This window comes from Uloborus diversus, chromosome 5 (assembly GCF_026930045.1).
Source record: "Uloborus diversus isolate 005 chromosome 5, Udiv.v.3.1, whole genome shotgun sequence".
Classification (NCBI taxonomy): domain Eukaryota; kingdom Metazoa; phylum Arthropoda; class Arachnida; order Araneae; family Uloboridae; genus Uloborus; species Uloborus diversus.
In genome coordinates this window covers 84509949-84523070 of record NC_072735.1, presented here as the reverse complement: position 1 = coordinate 84523070, position 13122 = coordinate 84509949, and the positions used below count along the sequence as shown (strand labels likewise).

General features: G+C 33.6%; 1 protein-coding gene across 1 annotated transcript in view; it reads left to right on the top strand.

Moving 5' to 3' along the window:
- Window positions 1-10599: 10599 nt before the first annotated feature.
- Window positions 10600-13122, top strand: part of LOC129222000 (uridine-cytidine kinase 2-B-like) — a 52504-nt gene continuing 49981 nt past the window's right edge. Inside the window, exon 1 of the mRNA XM_054856413.1 lies at window positions 10600-10677. Coding sequence (XP_054712388.1) covers window positions 10600-10677 — 78 coding nt within the window. The remainder of the gene's footprint in view (window positions 10678-13122) is intronic.

Genomic DNA, 13122 nt, shown 5'->3' with positions numbered 1-13122 from the left:
GAATTGACTGTATTTAAAATCCGTGGATTTTCATTTTTCTAGTTTTACCGTTTTGTGCATCAATTTTGTAGTTGTCGGAAAACTTTTGGATATAATTGATGTGGAAATGTTACTCTATAGTATGTGGCCCACTTAGGATTGGAAAGTGCTCAGTAGTGGAAAAACCACTACTGAGCACATTTTTCAATGCCGCAGTCTGTGCCATAGATCAGTGCTTCTCAACCTTTTTTACTTTGCGGCACACTTATGAAATTTCTAGATCAACGAGGCACACTGAACTTAATTTCGAAATGGTAATATAGAAATGTTTTTATCATTCACTGGTAAAAAAAAAGAAAAAAACGGGGGGAGGGGACGTTTTTCATATGAATAAAACAATTATAACAAACGTAGTATATCTAAATTTATTTAGAAAGCAGAAATATTTCGAATGTATTGAGGTTGATAATGAACAACAAAACTATAGCTATTTACAGAAAATTATGCTTCATATGTTTTAAAGCATTTCTGTCAAACGTGTCTTTAAAGTGCACACTGCAGTTAAACAATTTATCAAATAATGTTTCAAGAAAGAAGCAAGCAATAAATTAAAAACCATGCACCTAACTTCCGTTTGACACTAATTTTTGAAAGACGTTTGATGTTCGGCTCTATGCTGGAAAGAGCTACACGAAGTTCTTGATCAAGGCTCTTTAGAGATGATCTTTTACTGTTTTTTATAAGTGCGAAAGCTGAGAGGCTGAGTTCGCAATGATATGTAGTTGAAAATGGTAGCAGCACATCAATAGCAAGACAAGATATAGTGAGATACACTCATTTTTAACCAGCAACCAAAATTCGTCCTGAGGCACTTTGTTCAACTTAAGTTTAAGAGTACGGTCGCTCTTGAGGTTCATAAATTCTTCTCGCGCCTTCAAAGAAAGGTCTTTTAGCTGATGCATCCGCAGGTGAAGAGAATTAACTGTCGTACCTCGTCCTTCAATCAAAAATTCTTGATAGTACCTCACCACGCGAAAGCCAGCGAATCTCTATATGAAGAAGTAGGGAGAGATGTTCTGCCCCCATTTCTTCACAAAGTACGGAGAAAAGGCGAGAATTACGCTGCTTTGATTTTATGAAATTCACGATTTTCACGACTTCAGCCAAAGCTGACTTCAGCTCATCTGGTAAGTTCTTCCATGAGAGTTTCACGATGGAAGAAACAGTGTATGGTTTTAATTTCTATTTTACTAAGTCTCAGAACCGAGCTTTGAGAAACTATGATAAAAGGAAACTAGTATCGGAACTGGAAAAAAGGAAAACAAATGCTAAAGCTGGGGCTAAAATTCCTCAGGGAGAGGACAATACTCCCGTTTGCGAAAGATTTAGAAAAAAATTCTGTATAATTAGTTGATTTCGTGGAAATTAAAATCCGTTTTCAAAAACTGAAAGTAATAGGATCACAAGAAGTTAAAAAGAGGTGGGGCAGCAAACCCCGCCTCTCCCCTTGTTGGGTATGTCTTATTGCACATAATCGACAGATTAAATTGAGAAGTTGCAGAACGATACAAACGCTATTCGGTCGTAACTTTAAAATAAAATACGTCAAGGCTCTTTGTTTTTGTATAACTACGAAAATACCGCGGCACACCGGTTGCGAAGCTCTGCCATAGATTATATTCTCTCAAATGTTCATCAAAACTCATATTTCTTTAGGTAGACAGGCTGGTCTCGTGACCCTAAGCTCTGAATACATGAGAATACAGCTATTAAATAGTTGAAAAAAGCTCAGATAACGCTCACACGACATGTGGTTTCAGTTGGAAGAGTGCTCTGAAAGACGTTAATCTCATTAGAAATAATTTATTTTGGAAATTAGCAAAAATTAAAAATAGCAGTGACCCAGTCAACGAATCCAGTCAATCCTTTGAATTATGATGCGCTAAAAAGAAATACCGAACAGAACCAAGCAAAAAAAAAAGATTCACATTGCTTCCAGGTGCTATTTTTTCGGATCTAAAAATTTGAAGTTTAATAATAATCATAATATGAATCGCATCACAGGGGGGTCAGCTGACCTGTTGACCCTCCCCTGAATCCGCCCTTGATGTATAATACATTAGATATGATTGAAAATATTGCTGGGAAAGAGAGATGGAATGATTGACGTCCATTTCAAAGGAGAAAATCTATTACCCCTCCCCCATAAAATTATTCTCTGGTTGCGCCATTGCTTCTGCCTCTTCTATCCCAGACACTTTCCACTATGAGCCCCTGCTCCCCCTTGTTTTACAAAGTTCCTATGCCACTGATTGCGACTTGTTTAGAGATTCCAAACCCGTCCTGCATTTGTTTTAAATAATGATAGGTTTTTATTTATTTAGTTTTAAATGACAAATGAGAGAAAAGCAACAGTTTGAAGTTATAGGATTATAATGTACCAGTCTATAGGAAGTATTTGATTCCAGAAAACAGTTTTAGGGCTGGGATATGTCAGGATTTTATTTTTTTGTTTATTACCGATTTGTATTTGAATTACTTTTAGAAAAAGCAATGGAGGGGGGGAGGTAACACTTGTCAACCTCGCCTAGGGCGGCCCTGAATCTACTAAATCATCCCCCCCCCCCCCAAGAAATTTCAAATTAATCTTTAATCTTGTTCACTGCGAAAAAGTTTGTCAGATACAAGCAAAACTTTCAAGATGGAAATGCATTTTAGGTTTCTGCCACTTGCTTTTTTTGGTAATTGTACTGTAGCAAGTTTTATATCCGGATGTTTTAAATTATTGGAGTTCCCCGAAATTCCAATGTTTCGCCTACCACAACTAGTGTTTGAAATAGCAAAATTTTGTACTAGTACCAAAAGTTATATTTTTACTCCTATATTGGTTATCCAAAAGAAAGAAAATAAATAAAGCAGTGCAGAACATCATGTGAGGCCATATAAATTTTGTGAGGAAAAAAATTTGTTTAAATCCTGCCAATCCCAAGTTGAATGATTAATGAAAAAAGGCAACTATTGCAAGGAAGGTTTGTGCATAATGGCTGGTGCACTCAAAAAATGGGATCAGAAAAAGTGTAAAGGAATAGGGAGCAATGTGCCTAAAGGGTTTTTTTTTTTGGTAAAATTGGATGGGCTGTTACTGATTGAATGACCCCAAAAAAACTTTTGGCTTTAAATATGAGGGCAGGTTATCACTAAATTTCCTCCTTCGAATTTGAAGTTCCCTTTTTATGAAATAACATGAGAAAAGTCCATTTATTTGAAATATAGCTTTTATTTTTGAGAAATAAATCAATCCACCATATAAAAAATAGTTTTTCAATCGACCATTAATTAAAAGGGGGCAAGGCCCTTTTACCTGCTAGAAGAGAGGTTAGTGCGTCCACGTTGTAAAACTACCTCAAATGATACTAGATGAAAATTTATTTCTTAATGAGTTTATCTTTTAATGCAAAAGAATATTATGTTTTTGATACAAAAATATTAACCTTTGAAAAATGGTGGTAAACTGTTTAAAACGCATACAAATCCAATACTCATTTCGAATATATTTTCAGCCATAAGGTCATAGCTTTGCATTAAAAAGGAGATTCCATGTGTCAGAAACATGTCTACAATATTCCTTACTCAAGGTGGCGACAGGTCAGGGAACTTTATCACTCGGGGAATTTTGGGAAAATAACAAATTCAGGGAACATTGATCAAATGAAGAAAAAAAAAAGTTTTTTCCTTGGAAAATGAAGTATTTTGATTCCCTATGAATTTTCCACGAATTATTTGTTTTAAAAAAGTAAAATTAATGAGATGTGATTATACAGTGCCGCATATTTATTTGTCCATCTTTTTTCCTCAAGGTCAAAGTATTCAATCTTAGGATGAGCTTCCTAAAATTGCTTCCGTGTCTGTAAAGTTGTTTATTTTACCTTGCTTGAATTTTCCTACCAAGCATTCCAAGCTACGTAAAATAAACAACCCTACAGGCAAAGAGGAAGCCGTCATTAATGACTTGGCTCCCTTGCTTTTACTCATTGTCTTGAAGTAATTAGCATACTGTTATCACGATTTCAAGAAAAAAATCTGTTTTTAAAATTAATGCTGAAAAAATTTTAAAAGTTATCACTTGGTGTTTTTAATTTAATTGCTAAAATTAAATTTTAACTGAAAATCCTTTTTCTTTTCTTTTTGGCCATGGTATTATTTGCTGTCACTTCAGATTACATGAAGGGTTTTTTTTTTCAGGCTTTGAAACTCTATTATTTTAAAACCATATACATTTTGAAATTCTTTTTTTTTTTTTTTTTTTCGACAACTAATGAAATGAGTTGTGTACATAAGTAAATATTTTTATTATTTTTTAATAGTTAAAATGCTGTATTCATTCATAAAAACCTAAGTTCTTGATTAGAGAATAGCTCAATACGACTGGTTGTTGAAAGATAACAATTTGTTTTACGTAAATATGTCTATTCTGCCGTGTGCAGGTAAAGGGCAGTAACTGCATTTTTGTCATCTATTGTACATACTCGCTTATTTGGTTTCCGCTGAAAAGGAGGCCCGAATAAAATGTTTTAATTCCAACATTTTCCCCATTGTTAGTATTGAGTCCACCACACATTTCTTCAAATATCTCGAAAACTAATTTCTGCAGATACTGTCTTTTACCTGCACACGGCAGTATTATTTACATAAGTAAAACTACATTACTTTTATACTTTAACTATCACTTATTATTCTTGCAGCAACAATTATACTGCTTGAAAATTCAGTTCAAGATTATTTCCGCTTAAATGCTTTAGTTTTATCATGATTAGATATTTCTTTAAGAGTGGTTTTAATAATATCTTAGAATTCTTATGTTAACTGGTTCCTGGAAGTAAAATATTTGTTTTAGATTTCCTACAATATTTCTCTGCCTATAATTTTTAATACACTATTTTTACCAAAAAAAAAGGATCATCTTTTCAAAATATATTTTTAATTAACAACTTAAACCGTTCTAAACACTGCATTTTATTTAATATGCAATGTTTTTCAGGTAGGGAACCATTATCATTGATAACATAAATCAGGGAAATTTGGTGAACTTAATCAGGGAACTTCTTTTTCCACTTCATGTGTTACTTTTTTTATGCATGTTAAACAATAATTTCATGTTTTTGAGTCTTCAATGTCTACCGCACAAAAAGAGCTTTTAAAATTGACGAATATGTATTGTCATTTAACTTAGTTTTTAAAAAATGTACCAGTCAAGCAGATGCGTTTCAAGCTTTATTCATACTCTAGTTTGATTATGTGTTGAAGAAAAGCAAGACGCATACATACATGTGGGTAGGGTGGAATGTTATTTCAAAACATTTAAGCATTAAATCCAGTTATGTTAGTCAAATTGGATATTCTTTCCATTTGAACATGTATTTCCGGGAAGCAAAGATCTTGAAAATCAGGATTCGAAAATATAATATTTTCAAAAATATCTGATATTTTGATATATATCCGATATTTTCAACTAGCACGAACTAAAGTCTCCAAATAGTAAATGCATTCTCAAACCGCTCTTTATTTATGTTATAATTACAATATGTAGACTTTTAATTATGGTTTCTTTCATTATTTATATCTAATATTTCATTTTACATTTCTATCAATTTTAATGGAGTTAATTTAGCATTAGTTTTTTTACTCATTTTTCTTTTGTTAGCTACTTTCTACTACTACACATTTATATGACTCAGAAATAAAAAATATATATATGCATTAGTCCTTACACAGTCATTAGACATTTTTTTTTCTGAGCAATGTTTAATATTTGAATAGGCACTTTTAATGCGATTTAAAATTGTTGCATTACTAATAATTTTATGAATATAAAATAAAAGTAAAAAAGGAATATTATGTTACTTTATTATATTAAAGATGTATTAATACATCATAAAAATATAGAACACCTATTTTTGGTTATTTTTAATAATAAAAGAACAATATTGCTATGATTAATATACTTTTTATACTGAAAGTACGGTAGTCCAAAAAATGAATATCGAAAATATCAGGATATTTTCAAAATATCGGATATTTATAACGACTGATATATATCGGCAAACCCTTTTGAAAATACAGTAAGAGACTAATTCGCATCCTGAATTTATTTCTAATCACTAATGTACCTACTTTGTTCACTTGATGCATTGTTTTGGTTATGCAGCTATAATCTCATTACTTACAGAGAATACTATAACGACAAAATTTCTGTCGCAGTGAAATAAATTTTCATTCCTGTTTGAAACAACAAGGTAAGTCCTGTTATGAACACTTTCTGTTCCATGTGTGAAAACTTTTGATGAAAAAATTAGATATTCAAGCATCACAGTGGTAACTTGGACATTTAGTAGCAATACAAACTGAAAAATATACCAGTATGCATTAAAAGTTATAATGGGTATTATTATGGTATAAAATATGCAGCATGTTTCTTTTTCTTGAGTATTAAATATTTTTATTCAAATGTACAGCATTTTGATACAAAACAGGTTTTTATTTTGCGATCCTGCATAGCACAGTGAAATTTTATGTCTAGAAAGGCCGTTGAATTAGCCTTTGGACACTTTTATCACTTTCATTTTTGAATGTGATAAACTTGCATTGAATTATACTAGGAGTGAGGTCCAGCATAATAATCGTGTTGGGTATTGACAGTTATAAACCAATTATACTTAGGAAACTGATGCTGAGCCACAAGTCTTTCGGAATGGTTCCGTGCAAAAGAATTATTAGTTACGGGAAATTTTGTTTGAATAAAATAGTATATTAACTGTATATTGAGGCCAGACTTGCATACAAGCTACTCCAGTTTAACGTAATGCAAAAATTAGCAGACAAAATTTTTATATTGCAATAAATAAAGTGTCAAGTCCACACGAAAATAAATATTTACAATCACCATGATGTAATTGGTCATTTTGTTGCAGAAGAAAAAAATACTTCTGTATTTCATCAATTCAAAACAAAGAGACTAATTTTCACATATGCCTCGCTTGACTTGTATTTTCTTTCTTGGATACGAAGCACATGCTAATTTCGAAAAATATGTGGTCTTGGTATTTTTATCTTTTACGTTTGGGTTAGATGTTTTTTTCTAATAATCCAATGTTTGTTTTTTTAAAGTTTTCTTTCTTTTTAAATTTTTGAATAGGTAAATTCCTGATAATCATCATATAATTAAAACTTTTTATAAGGTTTTGTTTTAATCGCATCACAGCATGATTGCTACCATTTTGAGTGGTATGTAATTGTCTGATGCTTCCTCTGGATTTTTTTTTTTTGTCAGCGAGAGAAATATAATAGCAGATGCACTTTCACATCCTGATTTCGTTTTTAGTCAACATTTGCAATAATGCTTAGCTTTTGAAATGCCATGCATTCAATCATGCGCATTTAGGTAATTTCCGATGAGCTACCTAGCCTTGGAAGATATTTAATTTTTTAGTTGGAAGAGAAGACTTCTATGTATCGATTTCTTACCTTTATTTTGTCTGAAAATTTTTGCTGTACACTATTAAAATAAAGTTTTGTATTTTCCTATCTGAGTACGATGATTTCATCACCAGATTTTGTGGTCTACGCCAGTGCTCTCCAACCTACGGCCCGCGGGAAGTCTATAAACTTTTTTTTTTCTTTCGGAACAGAGATAAGTCTAGTTGGAAATATAATTGAGACATTATTTTTAATTTCCAATAATTATTTTAAGTCTTTTCAGCTTTTACCGTGAACTACGAGTGCAGCACCCCATCGCTCTTCTCCGCGCCACATTCTCCTGGAAATGCCCTGGCGTTGGGCATTTCCTGGAGAGTAATGTGACCGGGGACAAAATTTTTGGAAAAATGCTTGAAACCATTTCTAACCTTAGGCTTGATTTAAAATACCTAAAAGGTGTTACTAGAGATAGTGAAAAAAGTGTGTGGTAACAAAATCGGAATAGTTTGAAGCAATTCCAATTTTATAAAAATAGTTGCAGATGTTCAACCCATGCTTTTTCACTGCATAATCCATCGACAATCCTTGTGTGGGAAACACTTGAAAGTAGCTGAAATAATGAATGTAGCTGTCATAACAGTTCACTAGATCAAGTTCCCTCAAACACCGTCAATTAAAGAATTCGGTCTAGGAAGATTGGGCGCCGAGCATATTGTGCCAGTATTCCCGGGGCCTAAAATGCTCGGCGCTCTATGTTCCCGGCGGCGAATTTTGAAACTCTCTCAATGCTTACGTTACGGTAGGTACTTTTTAGTTGATCACGTGACAGCTAATGATCACGCGCTCCAATCAACTGCTTAGAATAGTAACCGGTGAGGTTCGTCGAGCTGAACTGGTAGCTACAGGTTAATCGATCACGTGCTTCATATTAATACGGTAACCGGTTGATGATAGAACGCAGCGGTTAGCAACCGGTTAGGATCGTCGAACAAAACCAATTACAGTACATTGGCGAAATGAGAAATAAAAACGAGCGCGTTCTATTAAACAGCATGGTGACCTGGATACTTTAAAGCAACCCCGAGTAAAATGTAAACAGAGCCCGCCCCTTTAAATTGTGAGGTAGAAATTGCAATGCGAAATATTGCTGTTTCAAGTTTTAGTTCGTTTTAATTTCACGATTTACTGTTTTTTGTGTTGTGAAATATTTCCGTTTTCGTAGGGTTTCTTCTGAATCTTAATTTACGTCTGTATTGTTACGTTTGGAAAATTCTGCTTGCTGTAAACATTCGCAATAAACTCACATTGAAAGAGACGCAGAACAGATTTTAACATGGTAGATAATACATGCTGTTTCAAAATGAGTTTCTTTGACCGTTGATTTTTTTTTATATTGAGAACAGTAACTGAAATACAATCTGAGTGTGCTTCTCTTATGTTGTTGATGTAAATAAAATAAAAATAATTATAAAGTGCTTAAAACTAAAGTGAGTTTCTACTTAAATTCCAAACTGGGTTTTATATATCCAAGCACTGGTACACACTTCAAATTATCTTTCTCAACATCAAAGTATTGCAACTTATGGCACTGAAACAGATATTAATATTTTTAAAAGACTTTTAAATAACGCAATTTGCCGCCGCTAAAATTAAATTGAATTTCTTCCGAACTATGTTTTGCAAATCCTAGCACTGGTCCACACTTAGGGCCGTGGTAGCCCGATCGGTAGAGTGTCGGATTCGAGGCCGGAGGGTCCTGAGTTCGAACCTTGATGGTCGAAGACCCACCGTCGTCATTAAAGGGGACTGGGCGACGTTAAATATGCTCGTGGTTTCAATGTCCTCCAAGTGAAACGATACCTCTGGGGGTGCTAGCACCAGGTAGCTATTAGCTCCTGGACTAGTTCTAAATTCTCATTAAATGTTCGATCCGGTGATGGTGCTGCCATCTATCGGTATATTAAATAATGGAGGCAAGGCACTTAGTATGCAGTTCTCGACATAAATACAGTTGTAGTCAGTTGTGACTCGGAATCGGAGTAGATTATTCGGTTTATCCATGTCTCTATCCCAGCAAGCCAAGCATAAAATAACATTTGAATAAATGACAAGAAATTCACAAAAAAACAATCGAGGAAAATAATAATTCATAGCAGCAACTTTCCCTTCTATCCTATTTACAGCGTCACCTATAGTTACTTTACCTTCACTATTGCGCCCCTGTTCAGAATGAAAAAAAAAAAAAAAACGTCAGCACTAGCATAGTTAGCACAGCAAGCTTGCAAGTACAAGCTTTGATTTCGATTCCGAGTTACGCTTGACTACAATTGTATTTTATGTCGAGGACTGCATAGGTTGCGTTCGACGAGCTCGACCGGAAGCGACCGGTTAGTTAATCACGTGACAGCTAATGATCACTCCAATCAACCAATCAACTGCTTAGAATGGTAACTGCTGTGGTAACCCGTTGATCATAGAACGCTTCGTTAATAACCAGTTACTTACCGGTCGACCGGTGAGTTTCGTCGAATGCAACCATACTAAGTGCCTTGCCTCCATTATTTTTTTTTATACCGATAGATGGCAGCACCATCGCCGGATCGAACAGTTAATGAGAATTTAGAACTAGATCAGGAGCTAATAGCAACCTGGTGCTAGCACCCCCAGAGCTATCGTTTCACTTGGAGGGACATTGAGACCACGAGCATATTTAACGTCGCCAGTCCCCTTTAATGACGACGGTGGGTCTTCGAACTCGGGACCCTCTGGCCCCGAATCCGACACTCTACCGATCGGGCTACCACGCCCCAAGTACAAGCTAGTAAGCACTAGCATTATTATTTGATTGTGATTCAAAATTCCTGCAGAAGAATTATTTCAGTGGAGCGTTGCTTACCTTATATATATATATATATATATATATATATATATATATATTATATATAACAAGGATGGAGAGTTGCCTTGCAACTGTATATAGTTTAACAGTGAATATCTCTCTTCACTGTCACCGTACATAATAAGTTCATGCTTTCTGTTTGATAGTTCTGCTGCATGATGTAATCGCTCTTTGTTAAAACTTAAAGATTTCTTTTCTTTTCCACCTTAAAGTTTTATAAAATGGCTTTACAAATCAATGGCAATAAGATGTATAATGGGCTTAATGGTTTCGATTCAAGAAGTCCTTTCTTAATAGGAGTTGCCGGTGGTACTGCTTCTGGAAAGGTATAATCTTGTGTTTTGATTTCCTACGTTTTAGTGGAATTAATTCATCATTTAGTAGAATTAATTCATCGAACAGAGAATCAATTTTCTATTCAACATTTCGGATGTAGTTAACTTTTGATTAATTTTTGTCCATTCTAAAAGGTAAGAAAAGTCACTTGCGCTTTAACTTTTGATGAAACTAGACGCACGACCGAAACAAAACAGCGTTGGAAATGTGCGCAACAGCGCTCGGTTTAAGTATGAGCGATTTTTTTTTGCAATTCTATCATACCATTTGCTATCGGATTCCTAAAATTCTTTAGCATTTCCAATTTCGTCCTACTCCCTCTTATTATTAAACTCGTTCTCTTCTGTTAAAAAATTTTCTTGTCTTTTACCTGTTATTAAAGTTGTAAAATTTACTGTAAGTTTTTGTCTTTCTTACTCATGGAGCTCACTAAACCATGTTGTCAGACACTTCTTTCTGCATTGGAAAAAGGATTTCTTGATACCAATAATTTGCAAATTTGTACAGTTATGTAACTTTTATGAAACTCTACGTGTTTGTAGATTTCATTAAAATTATGTGAAAAAAACAATAAAATAAGTGTACCATTAATGTCTTTCCATCCATAAGCTTATTTCTTTTGCATTGAAAAGAGGCCTCCTCTGCAAATTTGGAATTTAACATTGTAGTATTTTCTTTTAAGTATAGTACTGTTCGGATTTGAATCACTCATGATTTTAACGTATATGAATTTATCCAACTATACGGAATTCATCAAATCTTTTGGAATCCTATGTTTTGGGAATCTTTTATTCTATAAAACAGGGATGGATCCAAAAACTATTCAAGGAGGTTCGATTGATTTCAGATACTTACCCTTTTACAAATTTACAAGCCTCCACCTCCTAACATAGAAGATCATCTCAAATTAAGGTTTTTTTTGGAACTTCTATTTGTACAAGATTTTGGAGGAGTGAATCGCATCCTTTAACCTTAACATTATTGGTGTTTTATAATTGCTTTTTTTTGGACTTCAATTTAAAAAACTTTCCAGGGGAGAGTCTCTCGGACCCCACTTAATGTCATCTAAGATTGTAAAATTTGAGCTGAGGAATTTTGAAAAACATCCTGTAAAAAATTCTGATCCCTATCACCTTAGTGTTAAGAGATGTGCCCCTGCATTTTTAAAACTACAAATGGTATAAAATTTGGACAGAGACTCTTTTTTTGTAACATTATTGAAAATCGTTTAAAATTACATTTTTGGAGCTTCAGTACCGAAAAAATACCAGTGGAGAGGTCCTGCATCTCAGCTCAAGGAGGGGGCGATTGCCCCTCCCTTGTATCAGTCCTTGGTATAAAATTTGTTTGATTTAGTGAATGTTCTGAATGAAATTCCCACACTCTACAGTTACTGGGTAGCAATTTAACACTTAATGCAAGAATTTCAAACAAAAACCCAAGATTTCAGAGTTAAAAACCTAAGAGCTTGAGAAGAAACATTAGCATTGGCAGTCCTGATCATGGTATATGATCTAATTACTGTCTGCCCATGGTTGCTGTTGAATCTAAACGTCCAGTTTCAACCAGTCTAATCTAAAAGAGTGGAAAAATTTAATACTTGTGTTTCGCACGTATTTAAATGTGACTGCGTAATTTAGAGGCTTACACATATTTGAGGCGCTCAGAAGCCAATGCGGTTAAGTCCAAATCACAAAATTTGAGAAAATTAATGTTTTTTGATACATTAGTTTTTAAAATTCTTGGTGTATTAATTTAATTAGAAAAGTGTATAAAATCTTTTTTCGAAATGAAAACTCTGCAAAAAAACAAGATATGTTCAGGATGTGTAAATAAAAACGTAAGTATTTATTGAAATAATGACAGCATCTTAAAAATTTTAGGACTTATACCATTTGGCAGATGAAAAATATAAGAAATTTATGTAAAAATAATAAAATAACATTTATTATCATAAGTTTTATGTTTATTCATCATAACAAACACCATCTTCTTACGAGTTATTTAAATGTAAATCTTGATCTCCATGTGTTGTCCTTAATGTCCTGTAAAAGTTGTGTTTAATTGGAGGTGTATACTTTAATAAACATATGATGTCTTTTTTTGTTTCTCTTGAAATTGTTCTGAATATAGGTTGAGTTATATTTTTTAAATTCACTGGCCACCTATTTTTTCTTTTTTTTTTTAATATCAATTTCATGAAAGGTATCGTCAAAATTATGTTTGAACTTAATGCTGCTTGGGTTTGACCTTTCCAATTTTATGCATCTCATATTAAGCCAATTAATTGACTGTTAGTCCACTTGTTGATTTTTTTCTGTTGGTAACAGCTTCTTCCAATGGTTTTGTGGAAAGAAATTCTTGTGGATTCTGTCCTGAACATGAATCTGAATACATTATAATTTTTTGAAAATCCTTTGCGTACAGTTTAATGT